This window comes from Xiphophorus couchianus, chromosome 7 (assembly GCF_001444195.1).
Source record: "Xiphophorus couchianus chromosome 7, X_couchianus-1.0, whole genome shotgun sequence".
NCBI lineage: Eukaryota > Metazoa > Chordata > Actinopteri > Cyprinodontiformes > Poeciliidae > Xiphophorus > Xiphophorus couchianus.
In genome coordinates this window covers 17872822-17899963 of record NC_040234.1, presented here as the reverse complement: position 1 = coordinate 17899963, position 27142 = coordinate 17872822, and the positions used below count along the sequence as shown (strand labels likewise).

Genomic DNA, 27142 nt, shown 5'->3' with positions numbered 1-27142 from the left:
TTTTTGTTAATACAGTTTTCAGGAGTAAAAATGTTTTTGTTCATATTTAAATGTGTTTAAATCACTTTCGTTCACTAATACAAAATACAAAATCTGATTAGACATCAATATGTGAACATTTCTTAATGAAGAAGAGAATATTTAATGGCGGGTCAACCTAAGAATCTCATCTCACCAAAATAAAATAATCCATCAAAATGGGCCTTAATTTAGTGTGTAAAATTATCTGGTAATTTTATTTTTCTGTCCTGAGTTGAGTAAAATAAGAGCAGCTACAGCAACAAAATATGCCGGTCCACAGCTTGTCACAGATTCATAGTACTACTGAAATTCCTCTTAATACTGAGCCGTGGAATTATTGTGTATATCCAAAGCTATCTATCCTCAGTATCAGACTGTACTGTTTAAATCCATGTTCTTCCCAACAGAGGACCTTTTCACAAGGAACACTTAATCTTTGAGGAAAAGGAAAAACGTGTTATCAATAAAACAAAAGATAGTTCTGTTCTGAAACAAAATATTCACAGTTTGGTAGATATCAAGCAATTGCCATGTAATAATAAGTCACAAAAGAACACACATTGCTTTCCATTGCTACATTTGAAAAATATACCAGTGTTTGATGCTCAAATTCTGCTGAATCTTAAATACAACAAGAAACTAGATTGTGAGAGCCAGATTGACTGTCTTTCCCAGTTAGTTCATCCATCCAACTATTTTCTATGCCCACTTTGGGACAACTGCATATCTGCAGCAAGTAATGTTGGATCCCACTGAGGGCAGGACCAGAACCTGCTGGAGGGGTTATTTACAATAGATATCCTTTATGGCCTGAAAACACCTTGGAATCCCCCAAAATAAGATGGAGAGTCTGGGATTCCCTACTGATCCTTTCCATAATTAATGGATCTTGGATAAGCAGAACATCATGGATGCTCCACTCTTTCCACCCAGTGAATTGTTTGTTGTAGTTCTTCCTATGTTTTGTTCAAATAATCAGGTATTGGTGTATGGTGATGCCCTTCTGGGCACCTTGGCCACTTGTCAACCATTCTGTTTACATCTTAGTGCTGAGAGATTATTAGTTTGCTTTACTGTATAGGAAATCTTGAGAGGATTAGATAACCTTCCCTGAATATCACTGTCTTTCTTTTTTTTTTTTTTTAACTCTATCATAAGTAAACAGATAAATACAGTTTGTCTTTTAGTCACTGTTTTAAAAAATGCTTTTGTTCTATTTTTCTTAACCTAACCTCAAGATACAACAGACATAACCCCAAAGGCTTACAGTGTATTTTACAGAAAAAATAGTGTTTTTAAACACAGCTTGAATTACCCACAATGTAAAACATATTTCAAACTTGTAGCAACCCAGAATCATTTACTTACCTTCTATGTTGTCACTGAGAGAGATGTTGAAAAGGGCTTCCCTTCAGCTGTGTGACTGAATGTGAATACATAGACTGTCTTATCTTTAATGTGCAGAAAGCTGCATTGGAACAAGCCAAAGGCATGATACAAAAAGACTTCTGACAGCTCACCAATTAAAACAACATAGGCCTAACACCTTAATCACCACTGGCGTCAGAATAACTGCTCTGCTTAGTCATACAACTAAGAACTTAAAATGGTTTTGCTTTAAAACAACACAGAATTAAATTAAAATTTGCACAGCTGTTATTCTCCACTACAGTATTATTAATACACCCATTCATATTTCTGGACTGAGTAAAAGTGAAAAACAGTACTTTGTAAGTGTTTGATTCATGTAGTCAAAATATGCTATTTGATATTTATATCAAATAGCATATCAAGTTTGATGAGTGTTATAATCACTCATCAAACTCAGGTTTTTGTCAGCTTGTGCTCTGGTAAGGGTACAGAGTGTCTTTACAGCAATTTCCTCCTCATTTGCTGCTAAGTCACAGCGTTAACAAATGTACCAAGAATTAATTTCATACTGCATTGTTTTAGGGCATGGATGATCCTGATTACCAAAATCTACCTTTTGTCCAATGAGATTGTACTCCTGACGTCTGGCATCAACAAAGGCTTGCAGCGTTTCATATTCAGCCAGTTTGTACATGGGGCTGCCAACACCGTTTTTCAGTCGTAGAGTCAGTTTTTCTGCATGGATGAAAGCAAATGATATGGCTGAATTGGAATCCTTGAAACTCTTGAAAATCTCATCAGTTATTGTCTGAAGTGAAACCAACTAAGAAAATAATACAGAGGCAGACAGAGGGACTACATCGATTGTAAACTATATGGATATTTCAGAAATTACCGCACAGAGTGGGGTTAGCAGACAGTAAACTCAAGCTGTCAGACATATTTTTGTAAGTGCTTCACCTGCTACTCTGGGAGGAAGGTGAAGGAATACAAAGCAACGTAGCCTCTGACAAAAACATCAAAAACATGACAGCACCTGGGGCTTTTAACAGGTTTAGTGAGCCAAAGATATACAAAAGTTCAGTAGGCGACTTTGTCACTAGTCAGCAACATCTCGAGCCAATTCTCAGTTACTCACCTGCATCTTGTGCCCTGTAGCTTGTTATGAATTTGGGTAGATTCCCTGCACTTGTTTGGTCCATATTTGATTCATTAGATTCCTTTACAAATAAAAAACAATTATCATTGCATTTTAAAAATGATAAAGACAAAAACTGGCGCATTGCTCTACTGATACACAGGCAAAAGTAAAGAAATCAGGCTATATTTTGTTTTACAAAATCTCTGAGGAAAGTGCTTATAAATATGGAGAATCAGAAACAGAACGTCAACTTCTAAAATCAAACAAATTAGACCTCTATAAATTGTAATGGGTTACCTTTACATGGGTCTTATATTAGTTGTCATGCCAGAAAAATCAACATCTATTTACTTACTAAACCATCTAACTTACCTAGTTTTCCTCTCTTTAGTGTATAGGTTGACAAACCACAGTAACCACGGTAACTGTCATCTCTATTCTAACTGGCCATTTCAAGCGTACGTACCACCTCGGAAACGCCTACTTATCATGCCACAACCAATCAGGAGTGCACTTTGGTTTCCCACATTTCCAGTTACGTCATGTCAGTTCGCTCTGCTTGGGACTGCTGCTGGAAGCAGGGAAGGGGTTGTCTCTTCTTCCCCTCCAGAATGGACACGAGTTTCGTCCTTCCACATGCATGGGAGTAAACTGGACTTTACAGATGAAGTTACGCATTTCCACGTAGGTCCGAGCCGCAGCTCAGCCCAGCGCAGCAACTGTCTTCTGAGGTATGTGAATTGTTCTTTCCTTGTTTGTTTTTTCATAGCATTTCCAACTGCAGAGTAATTTAGGAGGGTAGAGCATCTCTGCTTCTCGGAGAAGAAGCAGGAGGGAACGGGCAGCTGGTCCAACTCTGAAAGTCAAATTTTTCGGAGAAAACCAAGAGGGAGCGCTTTATGTGCGAGTGAAAGAGTAGATAAGCTGTTTTACAGCTTCTTCTCTGCGGGAAACAATCCAATTCCCGGCTAATCTTCTTCTTTGGACCGTTTCCTCGCAGACCGCGCTCACCTTTCAGGGAGAGTCCTCGCGCTGTTTCTTCATGTCGTCCCTAACCGTTGCTGGGAAAACTTAGCCGGATAGCGCAAAGAAACTGTTTCTGCACCAGTTTTTTTTTCTTAAAAAGAGCTCACTGTATTTAGTGAACATGCCACTGTAACCTTGCTTTGTAACCGGTAAAGTAAAAGGCAGGTGAGTTTTAGGAGTGTGGGAATCTCTGGAATGCGAGTTTGCAGAGAGGCGGGGATCCTAATTTCTCCTGCCCCCACTAGATTGACTTTACCTTTTTTTTTTTTTTAACTCCCACGTTTTACTCGTTACGTTCAAACAACGCCATATTTAATTACCCTAATCTGCATTTTTTTTAAAACCCAGGGGCGTTTCTTCAAGCTCCCATTGCTGTGTATTGTGCAGAAAACCGACCTTTAAATAATGCACTTCGTTGCCACCGTGACTGCTTGAGAAAAACTCTAATTATCTAAGCTAGTGTTTTTACATGCAGCATGCTTATAACGGTACTAATAGGGTAATTGTCTCAAATATCATGTCACTCACCCAAGGATTATATTATTAGTAAAGGTTGTCATATTCATGGGAATTTTCTGTTGCTGCTTAATTAATTCAGTGGTCTAGACGTTATCCTAATTGTAACACTGCACACATAGGGATAACAGGTAAATAAAGTGATTATTGGTTTCAGTTTACAATGACAGCACATAGTTTTAAAGGCAAAGAGGGGAACATTTTCACAAAATTGGCATATTTTTGACCATTTTTTTGTTTTAAGGTTATGTTTCTTTTGGTACAATGAAATTTTCAGCAAATGTTGCTGTGTGCGAAATATGTCCAATGACATTTGTGATCCCAACAGGAATATGTCAAATGACTACTTGGATACAGTGTTTGGTAGACTAAATTAATCCAAATCAATGCATGAAAACTTTTCTTTACAGTATTGCCACTTGCATCTTCTTCATTGCCCATGACTGATATAGAGCTTAGTGAGCAAGATCAGGAAGGTCAGAGAGAGAGAGAGAGGTTGAGGCCTTGGGATAACACATTCTTTGTATTTTTCATAAACAGAAATATATAATTTTTAAATGTAATATCATAGTAGAAAATATATGGTGTGATACATTACATTAATGAAAGGAAAAAAAATCACAGAACTAACAAAGAAGTCCCCCCCCCCAAAGGTATTGTGTTTTAAAGAATGAGTATTATTAACTATTAACAGAAATATTTAATTTTATTCTTGTAAGTGGAGGAAAAGTGAGGCTTTCAATCAACCAACTGAACAGCAGCAACAGGTGAGAGAGGGGTGGTAAGTGTGATATTTTTATGCATGCAACGGTTCTACAACTACTTTATTTATTTGTGCAAATAAATAAGGGACTTGACAAACACATGTCAAGTCCCTTGTTCCACCCAAATTCAAAATGGAAGTGATTTGATTTAGTTTGTAATATAGGTCACCGTCTAATGCAGCACAAACTACACTATTGAGTCTCTACTTCATTCTGTAGCTTACATAAACTGTACATAAATCCTGGTTTGTAGGATGGTTTGTCTGAAGTTCTTGGGGTTTTCTACTAATGTAAAACAACCCTTAAAACAATTAATTTATTTCCAGAATTGACATTCACTTATTTAATGACAACTTCCCACAAAAATATGGTACCATTATTTCAGCTGAGTGCAGTAACTTTGCATAGTCATTAGTGATGCTTAATTTGCATAAAAGCAATCAAAAGGGAAAATAACAATGTCATTTTCTAATCGCCATAAATATTCCCACACAATTTTCCCCTTGTTTTGAGCTTCAACTAGTTTTCCCTGTTTTTTGTTTTTTGTGTTTCTCCTTTTTTTTTTGTCAATCACATATTTTGACTTCAGAGCTTTTAACAACTGCTTTTCTATTGACATATTTTTTTAAATTAAAAAGAAGGTATTACAGCTGCGGGCATCTCTTCCTTCTAAAGCCAAATTGGAAATGTAAGCTCATTAAAAGAGGCGGTTTCTTGCCTGTTTTTTCTTACAACAAATGGTGAAAGTCAGCCTAATAAATGAAGATTGAACAGTTTATTGAAACATCTGGAATAGCATTGCAGCCCCACTTCTAAGGCTTTAAATGGTTTGAAAAACGTTATCATCTAATTGTTTGGGGGTAATGAAGGCTACACATTTTGGTAATGATAATAGACCTTGTCTCCTCCTGCCTCTGAAAAGGAGCATTCTTTCAGCTTTCATCATGCAGAAGTGGACAGGTTATCTGCATGCCATAGAGTTTTATACTGGAATACTAGAAGTTCAGATGCTTCGCTGTCTCTTGCAGTCATCCTCTCTTTTTCTCACACCGTCAGACCTAAGCACAGATACTCAGTGAAACCCTCCCCTCGTGATTCACATTACTGCACTGCTTACACACAGCCTCACAGCTGACAACCATCAGGGGTGGTTTTTTTTGGAATCGAGAGAGCAAGACGGAGCCAGAGTTTTCCACTATCTTTTATTGTTGCTTTGCAGTTTTTAGCTTATACCTAAAGTACGAGACTTTGTTTGGCCCATTGGATGTTCATTTTTAATTTTCAGAGGACGTCTTGTACAACTTGATCTAATTATTTCATCATGGTACCGCTTGTTCATTGTTCTTCTTTGAGAAAAGTGTGATTTGTTTAAAGAGCAATGTGAATTCCCTCACATGTGTGCTAACACTATTATGTTTTTGGGGAAGGCATTCTTTATATAGAAGAAACAACCCCATCCTGGAGCAGACAAAACCGCAGCCATAGCAAAGGTCGCTGGTGTGATTATTTGACCCAGACTTCATGGTGAGTTCTTTTTAATGGAAACTGACAAGAGCTGAATAGCTTGGTAGTCTTTGGCAGGTCTGTGCTCCTTATGCTTTTTCACCCCCTAAATTCTGGCTAACATCAAGGCTTAATCCTTTACCCCCACGTTGCGTGTCAGATTTCTTTTTTTTAAGCTACAGTCAAAAAGAAGCCCCCTCCCACACTATTCCCCACCAATTTTTTGGAAAGAGAAAGTATTTTTCCCTTACTTCATAGGCTGTAAGCTTGGAAACAAAGTGGTGAGCTTTCTTTGTGTCTGTGCTAAAGAGCCCCCCAAGCACCCTCTGCACCCTACCAGCTTGTCAAGACAAATTCAGTGACCATTGTGTGCAACTCAGTCAGTTCTACTCCCTGAAAATTCAAGTTTTTACTGCGTCTTTTGTTCAATTAGTGTTTCACCAAATATATGGACACGCCATGCAGACATAATGTACAAGCACACTTAAGTAAATAAAAATATAATCTTTTGGTTGAAGAGAGAAAAATCTTAATACCCATCAAGTGATGTATTTAATTTATTTCATTTCATTTTGCTGATAGTGGCTCTTGAAAACCCAAACTTCAATTTATCAGTTTAAAATAGTAATGTTTATTCATTTTAAAGTAATAAAAGGAATTAAAAAAATTATTTGAATGTAGAAATGTCAGCCTTCATGAATTATTGCATCAATGTTATGATCGGGCTGTGTGACTGTTGGAGCTCAAGGGAAACCCAGGTTGCTTTAATAGCAGCCATTAGCTTGTGTGCATTGTTGGGTTTGTTGACCCACATGTTCCCCTTGCAATACAGAATAAACTTGTGTTTAGGTCAGACACGTTTTCTGACTAACCAAACACAGTAGCATCATGGTCATTGAAATGGCTTTTGGTACCTTTGGCAGGGTGGACAGGTGACAAGTCCTACTGGAAAATAAAATCAGCATCTCCATCAAGCTCGTCAGTAAAAGGAGGCAGGAAGTGGTCTAAAATTTCCTGCCTCCTTCTACTGGTCCAAAGGCCACGCTGCCTTTGGACCTAATAAAATACATTGGATTAACACTCATCATATGATTTTGCTCTCCAAATTATGAATAACTCTTGACACTTCATACTGCACCTCAAGCAACTTGGATTATGTGCTTTTTCACTCTTCGTCTGAACTGCACTATCTTGATTTCTAAATGAAATGCAAAATTTGCATTAATCTGAAAAGGACTTTGGAGAACTAAGCAACAGTCCAGTCCTTTTTTCTACTTGGCTTAACACAAGGAATGAGAAAATGTTCTGGATAGATCTCTGTGTGTGTGTGTGTGTGTGTGTGTTGTCATTTGAAACACTGACTACAGCTGTAGTCCTCATTAATCCCCCCTGACTCTTGAATGGGATTTTCTTCCCATCATGGCTGTGGTTATATTTGTTATTTTTGAACCTTTTTCTATTACAGTTTTTCCTTCCACTCAGCCTTCAGATAATGAGCTTGGATCCAACACAGTGTGAACATCTAGCTCCTATCACAATGACCTTTTTAGGTTTACCTTACTGGTGGATGGTGTTAGTCACCGTCCTTATGATTGTGTTGGCCATAACAAAAACTAGGTTTTAGGTTTTCAATAGCTGTAACATTTACAGATATAGATCCTTAAAATACATCTCTGTTTGAAATGAATCTGTATACTAAATTAATTAAAATGTTAAAATTGATGCAATTCTCTTATTGAGTTGCATCTGTATATTGATAAACAAAAAGCATGAAAAACTCTGCATAGCAACTACGGCAAGAGGACATTTGCTTTATAGTTTGCAGAATAATGAAGACATGTCTAAGTGATGTTTATGTGCATCTGTCTTGTCTAAGAAGTTGCCTGAGCAACTTTGGTATATAGCTTTTGTGGGATGAAGATGACTGATCACAAAACAGTAGCAGAAGCAATCAACCCAGTGAACACGTACGTTCATCATAAGTGATATAAATCACTTTCTCATGAAAGCCAACAAACATAGGTTCTTTCCATTCCACATTATGGCTTGGTTTGAAAGCATTCATCTTGTCTCCACTGAGCAAAAACCACATGTAGTAAAGTGGGGAATTTCCATAGTTCCCCACTTTGTTCACATGATGGCAGATATAGATCATGTGCACACATTCTTTCTTAAGTATTAAAAAGCTGAACTTTAGATTTTGCAATGTGATATTAATTAAAACAGTTCCAAGCAATTATCATCTGTTTTTAGAACGTTTTCTGATTGTATCTGGAAAAAAAAACAACAATTAATTTACTTGAATAAATTAAACAGCCATTAATCATCAATATGTCACAGTTAGACCTGCTTGTGTGTGTGAATAAGCCTTAACATGCGTGGCTGGTGGCTAAATGTTGATCTAACTGGATATGTAGACGGGAAGAGTCCCAGATTTCATGCTGTGGTTGGGTTCCTGATAGCTGAAGATAATACGGAGCACAGAGCATGTCAGCATTTTTAGAGATTAGAGGCACAATAGAATTTTGTCCAGTAAAACAGCCACCCGTTGATCTGACTTGCTGAGTCTGTAACATGGACATTCGTCTCTGTTGATGTGGACAGTAGAAGGACAGAGTTTCTTCCTTCCTTAGCAAAGAGCTAACTGTTTAAACAATTCAGTCAGAGTTACCTCAGCAGCTAACAGTCTACCTTGCTGAATGTAAAGTTCTCCTCACATTATCACCCCAGGAAAAATTAATCTTTTTACTAGAGGTTAAGGGAAGGGTGCGATGAAACACTTTTCAAGGAGGAAAGACAAAGCTAAAAGAGATTTTTTTTAATCTTGTCGTCCTTTAGACTCAGTTGGCCTCATGTACAGATACAATAAAAAATCATATTACTTAAGTAGTGAATATTCACTTACTTTAAGTGATAAGGTTTGAAAATGCCAAGTTGATTTTAGGGTTCTAAGAAACAGCTTCCTGAATTATCTGACTAAACAACCATTTTAATCTTATTTACAATTCTGCATTAATAAAACTGGCAATATGAACGGGACCAGCACTGTATTTGTCTTTTCAGCATTGAAGATAATCAAAGGAAATTTATAGTCAATTTCTTTTTAGACATTTGACTTAAAGTACTTGACTTTTTCTTTTTAGCGCTACGCTTGGTTTTGTCTGTCCTTCTAGATTTCTTTGTTCAAGTTTGGTGGTGTTGGTGTTTGAGTCAGAGACAGGGCTATCACAATGCAAAAATTTCTCACTCCCTACCGAACCTAAGAAAATTACTCAGTACCAGATATCACCTTCCACAACCTTTTTCGAAGAAAGAGTTGTTTCTAGCAGTAAATATTACTATTTGCAGTCAAAATTTTTATTTTTTTATTTTTTGCTTTAGTTATCATACGTAGTAGGCAATGTAGCCAGTCTGAGGGTAGGTTACGGGGCCTGTCTACGTAGTTTCTGGTACAAATGTCATATTCAGCCCGGATTCAGTGTAATTAGTGTTTTCTCAACTTATTATGAGCTACATTAGTGGCTAAATCCTTTATAGCTAACTATAAGGATTGAGCTGCATGCTGAGGAATATTCTATGTTAATTCGTACCCACAGTGGAATAGAGTGACCCAATAGCATAGGCCACTTTCTACTTTAGCATTATAAATACAAGAACATCATTGATCTTTTTAAAGTGCTGTTAAACATAATAGTGTTGGTTATAACATTAGCTCCATAGCATCTGAAAATCTTTAGCTTTATCTTCATCCTACTGCCTCATAAACAAAACACCTTCGAACCACACTTGTATCTTTACCTTTTTGACCAAAGGTGAATTGTAAAGGGTTTTCTTTGGATGTTCTTTCCATTTTAGTTTCAAACTTCCAGCTACAGCTCGAAGTTTCATGATTAACCTTCATGATAGATTTTTTTCTCAATCATGAAAGTTCAGGTGAATCGCTGCAGAAAAGCATGAGGCTGAGTCACTGTTACTTCTCTCTGAAGAAGGAAAATTGGTCAGTTTGCATTGATTTTCTTGCCACTGAGTATCATTTGAATAAATATTATCTAAATATTGATGATTATGGCAATCCTAGTCAGAACATGATGGCATCTCCCCATGTCATTCCAGTGACCACACACCTTGCGCTAATTATCTAGTCCGTAGCTGAAAACTAAACAATGTGCAGGATTTACATGCCTCACCTGTTTGCATAGCAGATTCCCTTTTTAAATGTCAAGGCATTTAGATGAGTGCAACAAAGTCAAATTACCTCAGAAAGTGGATTTCTTGACTTTGAAAATGAGCACATGAATGCAGTTCAAACCCATGGCATTTAAAGTGACATTTTATAGACTTCTAAGCTTTACATTTTGCATGAAAGTTAAGATGTGAATGTGGGCTGTATTATATCAAGACTTATACTGTATCTAAAGCTGTGTGAAATCATGGTCAGAGAACTAGTTTTCTGGCACCATTTAGTTTAGTCCATGTAGAAAAGAAATCTGTTAAATTAACCTGCACAAGTATAATAGTACAATACTATGTCCTGCAAAGATCCAATTGACCAAAAGACTTTATTTTTCCCATTGTGGTATGTGCGACCAGATTCCCTAAAACATTTTTCACCACCTCATAGTGTTCATTCACATCACTGCAAAATCCTCAATATACAGTAAAGCTCACATCCCCCATGTGCTTTTCTAGCCTTGAGTAATCAGTATCATAATCAGTTTCACAATCTATCAAAGATCAGTCTGGAGATCTTTTAATGATCTCTCACAAATTTAAAGAAGAATCTAGAGATTTTTGAATTTCTTCGCATTAGCACTTTAAGATTAATCAATAATAATCAGACTTTGCGTGAGAATTATAATGAAAATCAACGGGAACTAGGTCAACATAATCAAGAATTATATTTGTTATTAATAAGGCTGTGTATTTAGTTGATTCTACTATTTACTTTCTTTGAACCAACTTGTATTTCTGTTCAGGTTCCGACACCTTAGTTCCTTTCTATTAATGTTAAATTTAACATTAGAATGTTAAATTTTACTAATGTAGAATTAGTAGAATTCTACTAATATAAAATTCATTTAACTCCCTTAACCTTTTAAGGGAGGGTTATATTTAATTATTGAATATGCATTTAACTTTACCAATGAGTCAGGTAATGGAGTTAAAGTTTTTTTCTCTGTCTCTGTTCAGAATGGGTTTTCTAAATCTTCAGAGCTATTTGTGGCTAACTTTCCGATCGCACTTTTATTAAATTGTTTTGGCAACACATAGGTCTTTCAAAGGTTTATTCCTCATCCAACTGCTGAATATTTCTGATAAATAAACATTTCACAAAAAATTAAGGGGGGCTATTAGGCATTTATCTAGATTGTGTAATAATAGATCAACATTTTCCTTTGCGCAGAAAAGGTTGTTCTTGAACTCTAATATTCAGTGATTTGAGGTCAGTATTTTTACTTAGAAAGTTTCAAGGACTTGGATGATGAAAATGCAAAAGTCAACAGGCAGCAGAATACAGAGGAAGATTTAGTCTTTTTTTCTCTTAGCTTAAGTAGCTGTAATTTCATACATCTTTATAAAAGCACCACTAATTAAAAAATATGTGAGATTTCTGCATCACATTTAGTTAATTTACAAAACACTTTAATTAAGTGTGATAAAGTATAGGCAAACTTGATCTTATGTTGTAAAATTATAATTATAACACTATGGAAATATAATTACCGTACTCTTCCTATACATGCACATTTAAACATCACCACACAGTTGGTGATTCAGATGTGTCAGAAAGATAATTGCACACCACTGGTTGTCTTTTTTTTCTAATTGTTTTCATGGTGTATTTATGAGCTGCTGCCACAAATGAACAGCAGCACAGCTAGAACCCCAGCTTGTCTACCCTGAAGATCTGGGCATCGAGGAGGCAGTGCCAAGGAAAATTAGTTTTCAGACAGAACATCTTGAGCCCTCCATTTTCTTGCTTGTTTTGTTTTCTGTATCAGATACATTGTACATCAATGCAGAACACCACCTAGAATGTGCAAGTTGTTTGTCAAATGCCAAATATCCAACTGTCACTGTGCCATATATAATTAAGTATTAGAATCATAAAGTCACATTTAGGGCTTGCAGTGAATATCTGCTAATTTGTGCTTTTCAATTATCAAGAGATGCCACAAGAACAAGGAGTTCTCTTTCTCTTGTTTTCCAAGTTCAGAGGTTCAGAAGGACATGTCTCTTCACAAAAGAATTCAGTCTCACAATCTTGATCATTTTTCACTATTGGCTTAAATAGCTATCTCAGTGCACCAAACAACTCTGTAACAGGACTTAGTGTCACAAGACTGGAATTGCACAGACATTCTGTCTAGTGATTGTCGTGGATGAAAAGGCATCTCTTTTTCACGAAATATTGTTTTAGCACCCTAATATAAAATAACTATCATGACTTCCCCAAAATGTCCCTGAGCTGTGTTACATTCCCAGCCTTTATCCCACATATGCATAAATCAGCATTTTACACATGGGTGTGCCCCACTGGTGAAATAATAACAGACCTATTCAAAACTTTGTTTTGGATTGTTTTCATTACTTTTCAGTAAATCCAGCTCTTATGTAGAGCTTTAGTTTCTGGATTGAGAGGAGTTTTTTGTTTACCTCCTAAACACCACTGCCTCTGTTTAAAGGCAGAAACATAAATGTAAAAGTTTCCTAGGCTTTTGTGGTTTTATAGTAAAATCAGTATTTTCAAAATAAACATACATTGAAACAAATAGTTTATATATTAAGCTCTTGTCTTTAACTATGGACAGATAGAGGGAGCCATTTTTTTTTCTTTTTTACCAGTTTGTTGACTTAAAGAACAAACAACAATGAGTGTTAGTCACAAGGAGGAAATTAAGGCATTCATTTAGTTATTAAGTACAAGAACAAAATTATTATTTACCCTCTTATAACTGCCACACTTATAATTAGTTTGTGTGGGAAACACTAATTATTTAGGGTGGCCATATCTCTGAATTTCTCTGTCGTTTAATTTCCATGGTCTCATAATCTAATAATTCTACATTTAGATGTTTGTTTTTTTTAACTCATGCAAGTAAAGTAGGAAAGAGGGGTTACAGCTTTTGTGTTTAGTGCACTGTGGTGCATCTGTTTGAAATATTGGAGTGAACAAGTGTCACCAGTAGGAGTGTGAAAACAGTAGAAGATATATCTATTGAGAGTACGTCTATACATGGCTTAGACTGCATTGAGTCACTCAAGGTAATGTAACCCTGTGAAGCTATGCCACAGTTTCAAGGTATTAACACAGACCTAATTACTTTTACTTGAAAATGAAAAACAACTTTATACATACTGTTGCAAAATAAATAATAGTCATTTAATCAACATTTATTACAGCTGATATAAGGTTAATTCGAACACTTATTTATTATTTTTAAGACTTAAACATAACTATTTAATGAACACACTATATGTAGCAGTGGTTTTTCAACTGCTAATTAAACAAGATACTGCATATTTATGTTGTTTCTGCTTCTTATACAGTAATACTGGGAGTACACAAGGTCGATAGTTGATAAATGATTTGGGCTTTATAGCTTTTATAGCGTTCCAACTCTAGTTTTAACAGTGTTGTACTAGGTGGTACTTGTTTGGTTTATAGACCATATAAAATAATTTCAAACAACCAAATTAGTTTTTCTTTAGGGCAAGGGAAATGCTGATGTGGCCTTCTGTTAGGCAGCTGGTTGTCAGTATTCAGCAGTGAGATGGGGAGGGGCTCCAGTCATAGTTTGTATCTAAAACCGTGAGATACCTTTGCTAAAAAATTAAATGGCAAGCTTACTGCGTGAATGGATAGAGATGTATCCATTTATTTCATGTTGTGCTCTTATTTTTATGATTTTGGTGTTTCTGTCCATTGGGACATAAAAATGTAACTTAACATTTGTCATCATCAGTAACTTATTATTATGGTATGTCAAATAATTCGGTCTGGACAGAAAATGGTTGTCACAGCAAATGGAGTACACAGGTTTAGTAAAATGTGCTCCACTGATCTAACCAGACACTTGCTAAGCTTTTAAAAGAGGTTAAATGATGATCAACTCAAACCATGATCAAATCATGTTTAGCAACAATCTTCTAGCACAAGTGCTACAAAATGAATTAGTTTATTTTAATGACTTCTGTGAAATCACACAACCCAATCTAATACTATAATTCCCTATTAGGCAGCCTTACTCCAGTAGTCGCTGTATTTGCATTGTAACAGTATGCAGAAATGCATCAGGGTATTAAATGTATTTAACTAACAATGTGTGACAGGATGAAGCATGTCTGCCTAGCTCAATCTGTGATTCTATTTAAGGGATTTGCATGCAATTAGAATAATTCATGTCCTGCTCTGCCACAACATATTGCTGCGGGTGCCATGTTGGAAACAGCTGATGAGACTTAAGTTGAGCCTCTCTGCTCCCCATTAGGTGACCTAGTATAGTGAGAAAATTATTTCAGAGGTGACTCACCTCTGTTGGGATTTGTTTGTTGAAAGATCTATTGCTGCACACTGTAAACATAGATTGCTTGGGAGGGCTGTCATCTTTTAAACACATCTTCCTTTGAGTAAACATTTCTCGTGAGATTTAGTGCAACAGAGGACACATTAATAATGTGTACATTAGTGCATTCTGATGTAGGTGCTGTGAAAAAGAATGTGTATGTGCCTCTACAGATTTCTTCATTATAATAATTTATTTTTTTTTTTTGTTGTTGCTTTTTTGTCTCCTGTAGATGAATTTTAAGATTAGACAAAGATAACCTGAGTAAAAAGAAAAAAAAAACACTTATTAAATGTTGGCCCCATTTATTAGGGGGAAAAGCTACATTAACTAACATGATGTAAAAATGTAATATAATAATTCACAATTTAATATGCCACAATATTAAATCACGAATCAACCACTATTTATATTTTGAGAAGGCTTTGAAGAAATATGGTAATCTTTAATTTAGAAAATGATGTTTATTGCTGAGTTTTGTTTTGAGTTTTTGTTTCTTTTTTGTGTTTCCTGGTTGAATTTGTTTTTTTGTTTTTAATTTACATTTGTTTATTTTAGGGACTACATTGCTTAATGTGAATCCTATGGTAACTGTACCACTATTGCTTGTTTGGTTAGTTATATAAAAATTCAATAACTATATTGCTAATAAAAATACTTCAAATAGTTGTACCTGTCATGAGTAACAAGTTATTAGATTTAGGGTAGCAATTACTTTTTCAAACAGGAGAAAGCCAGAATGCTTCGGATAGCTGTTTTCTGTAATAAAATCAAATCATTATTTAAAAAAAACTGCATTTCACATTTACTCAGGTTATCTGACAATAATTAAACACAGAAACAGTAAAAGTCTGTAAGGATGTAAATACTTGTTTAGAGCACTCTAATACTGTATGAGTGACTCTGTTTCCTGCTAGTCAGGGGCAGGCCCTACCCTGTGGACACATGCTCAAATAGACCTCAGGTTATTGCAACACTTGTGGGCATGAGGCTCAATGTGTAGGGTAGGCTTTGGTGCAGCATCTTGTGGAATCATTTTGCCTCCTCTCTTTATTGAGTAAGAGGTGAAGATGTTGGAACGTTGTCGCTCGTCCACACAGGCTCGTGTGTCTCGCCATTGGTAGACCAACAGAATGACAGGTATGTTTCTGTTTAAAGGAGACTTTATCATCCTCATTGGCTTATGGGGCTTTCACTGGGTAATCATTGATGGAGTGATTGTGTGTACAGCTGAAAGTGTTTCAAGTCTCAGCATTCCTTTTGTTTTTGGGTGTGTCAGGCATAGGTTGTTTTTTGCTTGTTTGCTTGTATTTTTTGCTAGCAATTTCACCATGTGCTTTGAAAAATTATCATCCTCCTGAGAGGAATTGTGTGTAGGTTTGTTGCTCACAAAAAGCTACAGTAATCTGTGGCTTGCTGCTTTTTTCAGGGCTTCCTTGCTTTCTATTTGGAAGTGCTCAGCATAGGATTGCCAAAATTGTTTCAGTTTTTTAGTGTTTTGCCTGAAAACTATACTCCTTGGAATGTTCCTTTTGTGAATTTGTTTGGTTTACTGGTTAAAACTGGCTAAAGTTCAACCTGGTGAACTTGTTTGGGACTAAAGTTGTTCGTTTTATCAGGGAAATCAATACACTGTTTTGCAAGGAGTGATTATGTGCTGTAGGTCTTTAGGGAGGCTGTTGTAGCTGTTGATAGTAAGTACTATATTTCTCCCAACTATTCTTTTGATTGCACATAAGGCTGATTAGTCAGTCTTAAAAGCATCTGTCTTACTTAAAGACAAAGTCAAATTCTTGTTTTTATACAGCCTATTTTCTTTTTTTCTCAATTTAACTACATTCCTTAATACACCCCTATAGTTTAGGGTGTTTAAGGTTTGAGGCTTAGTATACTCTAAGATCATTTCATCTTCTCATTTAAGGTTAGAGTAAACTCAACAGTCAGCCAAAGAGACTGGTACAACTAAATATACCACAACTAAATGCCAAAATTCTTTCTCAAAATTTCAAAAATGGGATATATCACACCTGATATCATCATCCAGATATTTGCCATATTATCCCTATTGCAAGATTTTTTTTTATGTTGTGCAGCCTTAGTACAGTTGCCTTTTTGGAAAACTAATCAGAGTTGAAGTTTCTAACCAACCCGTTCAGAAGTGACAGAGCTAAAAATCATTCACTTTTGATCCACAGCCAATTTCTCAGAGTGCCTTTACTTAAATGCAGTAATATTTTGGTTTTTATGTTTAAAATGCTGTGTATTTTTCCTTTGTAGTAATCAGTAACATATTTACCAGTTAGACCTCGCTGGATAAAGATTAGTTGTGGAAGAAACCGCTTAAACATTTGGAAATTTAGTTTAAGACATTACAGATTTTGTTTTCTGGGATTACTTGAAAATGTCACATTTCCAACAATAATAAAAAAAATCCACTTGACTCACTGAATGTTAACTGCCCAGATATTTTGCCACCTCCACTACAGATACATCACAACTAATTTGTTGTAGAATCTAAAATTTTGTTGTAGAGAAGCTATTTTTTAGCATCACTGGTAGAAATATGAACTTTTTTATATTTGAAAATTATATAATGTAAGAATAACTTTAACAACAATTTTTAGATAAAAAATATATTTAGGGAGTTTCCCTCTTCAAGTTGCAATTTTAAAATTGATTCCTAGCATAGATTTCTCAATTAACTTTTCAGCTGTACGTGTGCAATTTGTTTTGAACAAGCATGTTTTTATCTGTGCTGAAAGTCAGTTTTTCAGTGTCAGTCATGTTCTTTAAGACAAATCTTCCACGTTGAAAGATAATAGGAGTAATTGATTTAACTTGGGGAACTGTACGTCTTCAGCTGACAGAGCCTCATTTCTTTGACAGAGACATAGAGAAGACACAAAGTGAGAGTTTATAAATGGATAGTTTAAAAATCCATTTAGTTTTCCTTTTCGGACTTTTAAAAGTAACGTCTTAGAATTGGGAGTATTTCTGCCATTAACTTCATTGTCCAACCACTGTATATGTTTGTAAACTTCTGTACTTGCAGCAGTCTTCAGTCTGTAAATCAGTATGAGCTACTTTGCTTTTGCAGTAAAAATCCTGAACTAAATGTTTCTCCTCACAGAAGTGACCCATATTTCTGTGCTATCTAGAAACCCCTGTAATAGATATGGCTTTGAGCCCTCTTGGTACCTCTCCACAGGCTTTGCACACCTGAGTGTGAGCAGTTTATCCCATACTTTGCAGACCTCAGGATTACTCAGTCTGAATTACAAGTGTCAGTGGGCCGCCATCTTCACTTCTCCCACATATACTCTTTGATGTAAAAGTGTGGATTTTGGTTAAACCATTTAAAGGAAACCGGTATAGCCTAATCTCACTGTGGTTTCTGCTTCTTGCTATCGGAAAGGTTATAATTGATAGGACCATATTTGACAAAAACTGCATACAAATTGTCTTGTTGCTCTTAGTTTGCAGACCTATCAAATAGTATTTCATATATATAAAGCCTAAATTCCATAGGGATATAATTATGTATGCAGCTGTTTCTTACAGGTTCTTACTTTCATTGTTTTGGGATAAGGAGTCTTATTGCAATCTTTGTGTTCAACAGGTACACAGAGCGCACAAACTGTGTTGTTCTTGTCTTAAGTTGTGAAAGTATTTCTTTTAAAACCAGATGTGTTTGAAGGTAAATTCTGATGTAAAAAAATTATTAAGTAGTACTTAACTTTGTGCATAATGTTTAAGGATGCTGCATCTCTGGTCTAATACTAAAGCTCATTTATGTCTACATAAAAAAAGTGATTTCAAGTTTATGCAGTTGTAATGTAGAGTACGATCACTTTCCTTGTTTCCTTGTTTGATGTTATCCCAAATCTGCTTTCTGTTTTCTGATTTTTTTCTCCTCTTCTGTTTATCTTCTGTCTTTCTGCGTTACACTTAATATAAACATGACCATGTAATATAACTCCTCCTGTAAAGCATAGTGCCTGCTGGACAGGATGCAGGCATGTGAATTAAATACAGCATCAAGTTAAGGCTTCTTGCCTTGAGTCATTATTTTTTTAGCTTTATGTAGAACCATAATGTCTTACAGTAACTGAGTCAACCTTGAACTCTTCTGTATAATTGTTTTCCAGCAACAGATGTAGAACCATTCAGTAACTGAGACTTGGCATGAAAATGGTCATGGATGTAAGTTTGAAAATCTGAGCCAAAATCTAAACTAGAATGACTAAAATATCCTGCAATGCAAATGATCTATTCCCCAAACTGCACACCTCCACCTGATTAATATGGCGTGTAAAGATTTTTAAAGCGTTCTGCTTATAAAAAAGACTCACAGACCTCAATGAAATTAAGCAACATTGAAAAAAGAAGAGTCGGCCAGACTTCCTCAATACCACTATAGAGGCCTGATTAGGTAATTCAGAGGGTTTCTCCTCTTATTGCTGACAATGAGGGTTTTTCGTGCTGTCACAGGATAAGGTATTCAGATTTTTCTCTACTGCTTATGCAGTTAGGCTATAATTTTATAAATGACACTGTTACAGTAGTTTAGATGCTTCTGATGATATAACTTCAACATCTTTAGAGCCAAAATGTTTTGGATTCTAACATGAAACACAGTGTACTTTCAGTTTACCTTGACTGTACTTTCACCTTGAAAGAGAGCAGTTTTTCACGCTTTGGAACAATAAATCTGTCATTCACCTAAGTGTTCGGCGCTGGCCGAGATTTGCCTGGGGTGAAATGTGCACACTGACCTGCTTCATGTTGCAATAGCTCTGTTTTGGTATTGCATCTAAACTCGTTCCCTCCTTTTCTCCTTAAAGGTAATGTTTCATGTTTGCATGTGTGCATGCAAACATGACCTGTAGTACAATTTATGTTGTATGTCAAAGTGCTCTGTGAATATATTGATGCAAGACACAGTTGGAACATAATGATTGTCAGATTTGTTGTTAAATGTGAGTGTCTGTGGGAGAATTTAGACTTTCAAAGCTCCATCTTTTACACTGATTATAGCAAGATTTGACATGTTCTAGAAACGGTTTTGTACTGCTATACTTCTTTTTCTCTTGCTAACATCTGCTACATTTCTTCTAGATTGGAAGACAGTTTTGTAGAAAAAGTGGTTGTATAAGGAGCTCAGGGGAGTGGCTAAGTCTGAGGTCAGCACATCAGATCATGTGATTCAGCTAGTTAGGGTGGGGTCAGACTAAGACTTTTCTTAGGAGACTTGAGAGACAGAGGATTATTTTACTATAAAAGGGGAGATTTAAATCTGACTACAAATAGTATCTGTAAACTCGATGCTTTTTATACCTCATTGACTAAAGTTACAAATATGTCACTGAATAAAAATTAGCTTATCATTTTCAGTTGTCTTCGCCTTTAGTGTTAGTTTGTTGCTTTGTTAGAAGAAGTAGCTGTGATGTTTTGACCAGAATGAGGTGATGTTTACTCTGAGAAATGCACACGGTGATCCAGAGACATTAATCTAATGACATCCTTGAAACCTGAACAGACTGGACTCACTTCCGCAACTCCTTACCTACTTCTATCTCGTGTTTACTGTGTGAACTGTGGAAGTGTTTTCAGTAAGATTTTGTCCCCTCTGTGTTAGGGGTGAACTGCGAAGAAAAATGTTGCAGAACAAGTGTGCTGGGTCTGTCAGACTCTGGTAGTCTGGCAGTCACATTTTTGTTTTCATTTCCATTTTGAAGAAACCAAGAGGCTGAAACTAAGGGGCCACTATTATTGAAATTCTGATAAAATCGGAAATATTAGAGGTAGGCTTAGTCACACTTTCTTTTTCTTTGCTTAATAGTGCCTTCTGGATATATCCACTCTTCATTCTTTTTGTTTTGTTCTATTTGTATTTAGGCTTCATGTATTTACAGAATGGCTGGTAATAGTTATTTTTTCTGGTGATATAAATAGCCTTAGCCATGACTGTGCTCATCCACCATTAACCATGGGCACTTAGGATATGTTAACAGTATTATTATGAAGATTTAAAACAAGAACACACAACATAATCCAAGTGATTCCATGTAAAGCTACAATTTCACAAAGCTGCTAAGATAACATAGTATCTATGCTTTCTATTTATTGTTATTCTGGCTTTGAGCTGACAGCTAAAACAGTACAGGTACAACTCAGTCAATTAGAATGACATCTAAAAGTTTATTTATTTCAGTAATTACATTAAAAAATATTTTTTTTAAATTTGAGATATTTAAATTATATATCTAACAGGGGTGCACCAATTTATGCACCTTAATTTTGGGAGATCGGTGACAGGCCGATTTTTTACATGTGAAGCCGATCTTATCCACCGATGTTATCAACCTTGGCAAGGGTCTAAAATTCAACCACTCTGCTTTTCTTTTCTCACTTGAGAAAGATTTGACTGACAAACCGGCCGACCAGGTCATGTCTGCACATTTACAGTTAACAATAGTTACCCCATTGTTGCCAATTAAGCAACCTTCTTGATATATTGGGCAACATTTCAGACAAAAAGCTGGTATTGGTCGGAATCGGTAAGTTAGGCTTTTTAAAAGATCTGCAATCGGCCAGAAAACTGCAAAAGGTGCACCCCTAATATCTAATCTTCTTGTTGGAAACGGTTTTTGTGTATTGTTGATGCTTTTAAATCTTGTGGCTGACCGGTTGATTAAACCATACTTTATCACTGCATAACTCCATTGGTCGCGTGGTTGGACCTCTGCCCCCTTACGGGATCAGACCTTTCACAAAACACACGGAGCCATCTAAAAGTAGACTTTATCCTTTCTTGAAGTGTTTGGTGAAGTGTTTTGTCCTTCTGTTTGACTCAAGAAAAAAAATTGTCCACCTTAACTAAGCTGACTTTATTCTTGGTCAGCCCTATCTGTTGTTTCCCCTTGCTTAGTTTTCTGGAAATGAATTACTATGTCTGTTGAGTCAAAAGCTGCAGTGGAAATGGGAGGGTTCTGGGTGCCGCAAAACTATGAATGAACAAAGCGATCTCGGATACTAGGTCTGTTGTAAACTAATATTTTAGCAATCAAGTAATCTATCGATTATTCTTACGATTAATCGAGTAATCGGATAAAACAATGTATCAAATAAAATATTGATAAATTTGGCATAATACCGGTGTTACTGGATATCAGTATCAGTCCAATTTTTCATTTTTGAGCATCCCAAACAGTTACTTTTCTGTAATTTAGAAAACTAACCTGTAACAATAATAGCTCACTTTCTAAGTTAACCTGAAGAAAAGTTATACAAACTTCTGAAATTATATTCAATTTAATAATAAAAAGGCAAGCTCACAAATACACTTATAAAAAAGTCTATGTTCCAGATTTTAGTTTATGTATTCATCTTCAGTCAGTTTAATAGATGAATTCTCACCTTGCCCCGAAGCCGGTGAGGCTGCAGCAAGCTTAAGCAACCTCTTGCTTAAGCTGCACTGGCTGCCATTCTATGAGAGCATGCTCCTCCTATCTGTATGTCCCAATAAAAAGGCTAAAATACATTTAATGTATGAACTGATTTTCCATCATTTAGCATATGTATATAATGTACAGTATTTTTTGTCACCATCTGTGTGCGTAACGTGTTTCATGTACTGAAGAGCAATCATAAACGGCAGAGAACAGATTTGAGGTGAGGCAAGCAGTTCTCTTGCCTCATGGCAGGGGGCGCTCATGATCCCAGACATTGTGACTCCACAACTGCAGAGTAAGGGACAGTAACAGCGAGCTAGCCATACAGTAAAGTCAAGTGCAGCGATATATTTATAGTTTTCTCCACTTGCACAGTGGTCACTTATTAATAATCACAAAATAAACATTAAGCCTAAAACCATACTACTGCAACAGACTGAATGCTCTGCTCTTTGTGTAGGAAATATTTGAGGGTTTTTTTGTTTTGTTTTTTTGTGGTGTCATTGTCAGTTGCTATGGCAACGAGTCTGCACATAGTTGTGCTGATATAGAGGGCAAGAAAGAAGTGGTTTCGAGTTGTACTTTAACGGTTTTTCCCTTTGCTGTAGCACAGCATGAAATTAATAATATTTACATGTCCAAGTTTGATTGAGTTAACAGAGTTATTCTGCCGCGGCAGCGCGGCTATGGATGACATGTAAAGGAATAGTCTTTTTGCCCTCCAGCGTTGTCCGCATGCGCGAAATTTCCTTAAACAATAACATGCAGGGGGTCTGTATTTGCAAATATGATTATGATTAAGTCAGTGCCTCACAAGCTATGAACCTCGTCACTGGACGGACTTGAGGGGGTGGGGGCCAGGCGAGCGAACAAACGTAAGATGTGGGTGGAGGGGAGGAAATAGACCAGGGGACAGACGAACGTAAGTTCGGGGACCAGGGGACGAAAGTAAGAACGGGGGGAGCAATATGGGATATTTACAGCACCTTCTCTACCAGCCATGTACCGCCAATATGATTTCCGCCACCATTTGTCGAGACCAGGATGATATGAAATTTATTGTGCGGTTCGTCCGTAAAGCTACACTTATACTGTAAGCATCAACTACTCAGCCGCCTGCCGTGTTCAGTCTATGTGCTTATCTGTATAAATACTCCTGCAGCGCTCTTCCCGCTGTTCGCTTTGAACCAGCAGCTCCTGGAGGAGAAAGGCTGCCATACTCCAGGCATCACGCCAGTAATTTTAAGGATGCCTATTTGTCTCCTACAAATGATGAAAACCTGGGCATTATGATCAATCAATAAAATCCCAACGGGCCGAACTTGAAAATTGGACATTATGCCGCTAACACTTAGCTTTTGTCTCAGAGGTGAAAGTGAGAGCTCCGCGCAATGCAAAAAATGTTCCGGCTGGAACACGGTGTGCTAAATAATAAAACAAAAATCAACGGAGCTTTGACACAGGTAAATTTTCCTCGAGGAATTTTAATAATCGAGGTACTCGAATCATTCGAGGAATCGTTTCAGCCCTATGGGATACAGACATATTCTCCATGGACTAAACCAATCAGCAGTAGCACAACATCAATCTGTCACTCTAGAGCCGGGCTGGCACCTGACCCCGGACACCCCACACACCTTGAATAACCCGGGCTGTTTTAGATGACAGGCTCCCAGAATACCTAAGGAGTCACATTTCCTCTGAGTGTCTGGAGATCTTTTATGTGCTACATTGCTTGTCAATAACAGTAATTGGACATGATACAGTAGCTTCTGTGTTGGTAGATTCATCTCATTTGATTTTTGTCTGTCTTGGTGCTTCTAATAAATCTGGATTTACCTGAAGCAGGGATTCCTGGACTGTCTCTGTCAGCAGTTGATGGTGGACTAATGAGACCATCACTATTCATTCTGCTTCCCTCGACTGGAAGATAGAGAGCCAAGAAAGGAACACCTGATCTCCTTGCTTTTGCTGTTTTTACTCTTGCTCAAGTTCTGCAACCTCTCCACTGCATCAATGTGCAAACATGCACATCATTACCTCTACCATACACATGCTAGAATAGCCTCAGCTAAGCAAATTTTTCATCATTTGTGTTGCATTTGTTGTGTGATTCTTATTCCCTATCAATCAGTGTTTAAGTTGTATGCTGTTTGATAGCCATATGGCACTGATTTGCAATGTCGGAGACATAAAACACTGACAGTCCTCCTCTCGTCAGGCCATATGGCATGCGTGGGTGTATGTTTGTGTATGCATTGGTATGGTGTGTGACCACTAATGGTCAACTCTCAGCATCACTTGCCAGTGTATAACAGGGATGGGTTGGTTTTAAGTCAAATTTATGAGGGAAGTGTGTTTGCACAGGCTTGGACACATTCTGTTCTGTGTAGAAGCTTCGGAGCGGAGTGCCTGCGTTGACCACAGCGTTGTGTGTTTATGTATGTCTGTTCAGGAGGAATGCCAGCTCCTGAGCAGAGCCCAGTGACGGAGGAGGGGCTTCTGCTGACCATCCGTGACAGTTCAGCTGGCCGCAAAATGGAGACCGACAACACGGCCAATAACATCCTGGCCTCTGTCAAAGAACAGGTGTGGGTTTTTTCTCTTTAAGCTATCCTTACAGTCTGTTTGAGTCATGTTTGATCTCTTATGAGAAAGTATCTCACACTATGAATCATTAGTGTACGGTGGCATTTATTGGATGTTATACTGTCTAGTGACTCACATTTTATAATGTGCATTTTCCTCTGCTAATTTATAGGTAATGTTTCACTATGACTTACAGCAACTACATGATGTTTATAGGAAAACTTGCTTACACACCCATTTTCAGTTTTTATGGGAGTGAGATTGGGACTGTTTGATGGACATTCCAAACACTGACTTGACTGTCCTTCAGCTTTCTAGCTAAATTTGTGATAATGTCAATTTGTGCCCAAACTTTAACTTGAATGATTTATTGAAATGCTACTTTAATATTTCCACATAATGTAATGCCATTTATTTTTTGAACTGCTGCAGTCCCCCCTGCACATGATTCTGCCACCCTACACACACACACTACACACTACACAGATTATTTAAATTCCTGCAATAGCACTCATCTAAGATTAATTTGTTTCTCCTAAAAATCTGAAGTGGACCCAGCTTGACTCAGGATATTGTTTGTTTACGCCCTGCGGCTGAGGTCTGGCTTGTATCAGTGGATGACCAGGAAGCTCAGCTGTAGCAGCATTTCAGAGCTTGAGGAGGGACGTGACCTCTGATTCGCTCCATTTCTGTCTCACTCTTTGTGATTCATGTACACTCCCCTTGGTCTTGCACACACATGCACACATGACACACACACTTTCCTTTCCTTTCTGGAATTAAGGCAGTCTTTTATGTTCCTGAAATTTCCTCTCTGGATATTGTCCAGAAAAAAACTTTTGTTCATTGTTTTACATTTTAATTCTATTGTTTGGTGCTTATTTAAATGAATTTTTTGAAAGTCACCTAAACTATACTGTATAATAAGTTTTACTTAATCAATAATCTATTTTCAGCCTTAAGACCCATTTAGACTTACTGCTGGAAAGTTGGTATTGTTTCCACAAGCAAGGAAGGGGAAGGGGGGAGCACCTGTCCATGTCACGTCCTTCCTTAGAGTATTTGAGTATTTCTCAGTTGCTCGTCCGGTTCGAGCAGATATCCATCCAGGCAAGCAGGAAGAGCAAGTAGTCCGCCTGAACTGTTGCTTTTCTGAATGACTGTCTGACTCACTGGTTGGAGCTATGCTTTAAAGAGAATTGCTATCGGAACAGTTGAGACAGTAAGATGATCGTTCTTCGCTCTCCGGACAGAGCGGAGTTGGACAGGAAAATAAAAGGGTGAGTAGAAAGGAAAGTTTGTGAGAGGTCACTCTTGGCAAATGTGAGAATGTTTTTCCTCTCTGCCTTAATGGTTTTCCTGTGATTGTTGAGGAGACCTTCCAGGGATTGCTCTGTTGATGTAAACATGTAGGACTGCTCTGCCAAAGGCCATGTGTGTTTTAAGAGCACAAGCTTAAAATGACTAGCTTTTTAGTTCAGTTGTTCCTTTTTCTTCTCTTTCTTTTTGCCTGTTAAATTCCTTCCCTGCAGTTTCCTTACCAATCCCTTTTTTGGTCTGCTTTTCTTTCTTTTTGTTTCCAAGTCCTGTTTCAATAACTGTTGTAGTAACAGTTGCTCAAGGTTTGCCAAGATGCCCAAACAAGGATAGATTCACCAGCATACTATGATTTCCTTCTCACAGAGTGCTCCTTTGCTTGGACATGTCTTCACTGTCTCCTTTCCTTTTTATGGGAGACACATTCACAATGATTTCAAGCAAGCCTATTTTAAATGTTCAATATTCAGGGCATTTCTTGCTGAACACTGCACTTTTTTTCCTTTCAGTACCTCATATTTTTCCATCATAATCATTAATGGGTTGCATTATGTTTCAGAATTAACTTTGAAAACTCTTTCTTTAGTACTTAGTGTCCTAATGAAACTTAATTCAGCTGTAAGGGTTCTCTTATGGATAATCAAGGAGCTGGTAGTTTCTATCTCTTTGGTCTTAAGTGTAATTAAAGCTGTGTAGTGAAAGTTGTGACTGTAAAGACACTAATTTTGAACGACTATTTCATGTGGATTCAGTCTTTATGACTCTCATCTTTCTTGTCTAAGCATTTAATTTGTTGTCATTCAAATTATCTTTATCTTTATCCTTGTTGGTTTGTGTTTTTTAACATATGATATACACACGTGCATTTAACAG

General features: G+C 36.9%; 2 protein-coding genes across 6 annotated transcripts in view; one reads left to right on the top strand and one right to left on the bottom strand.

Moving 5' to 3' along the window:
• LOC114147897 (coiled-coil domain-containing protein 148) overlaps positions 1–3013 on the bottom strand; it is a 32362-nt gene extending 29349 nt beyond the window's left edge. The window contains exons 1-3 of the mRNA XM_028022644.1: positions 2906–3013; positions 2531–2612; positions 2006–2127 (exon numbers count right to left, since the gene is read on the bottom strand). Coding sequence (XP_027878445.1) covers positions 2006–2127; positions 2531–2594 — 186 coding nt within the window. The 5' untranslated portion in view covers positions 2595–2612; positions 2906–3013. The remainder of the gene's footprint in view (positions 1–2005; positions 2128–2530; positions 2613–2905) is intronic.
• Positions 3014–3126: 113 nt separating this feature from the next.
• The window catches only part of pkp4 (plakophilin 4), an 86574-nt gene continuing 62558 nt past the window's right edge, over positions 3127–27142 (top strand). For 3 of the 5 annotated variants that reach the window (XM_028022639.1, XM_028022642.1, XM_028022638.1), the window contains exons 1-2: positions 15909–16049; positions 24819–24952. In XM_028022639.1, coding sequence (XP_027878440.1) covers positions 16043–16049; positions 24819–24952 — 141 coding nt within the window. In that variant the 5' untranslated portion in view covers positions 15909–16042. Of the gene's footprint in view, positions 3265–15908; positions 16050–24818; positions 24953–27142 lie in introns of those variants that run through there. The other 2 variants (XM_028022640.1, XM_028022643.1) reach the window with 2 other exon arrangements.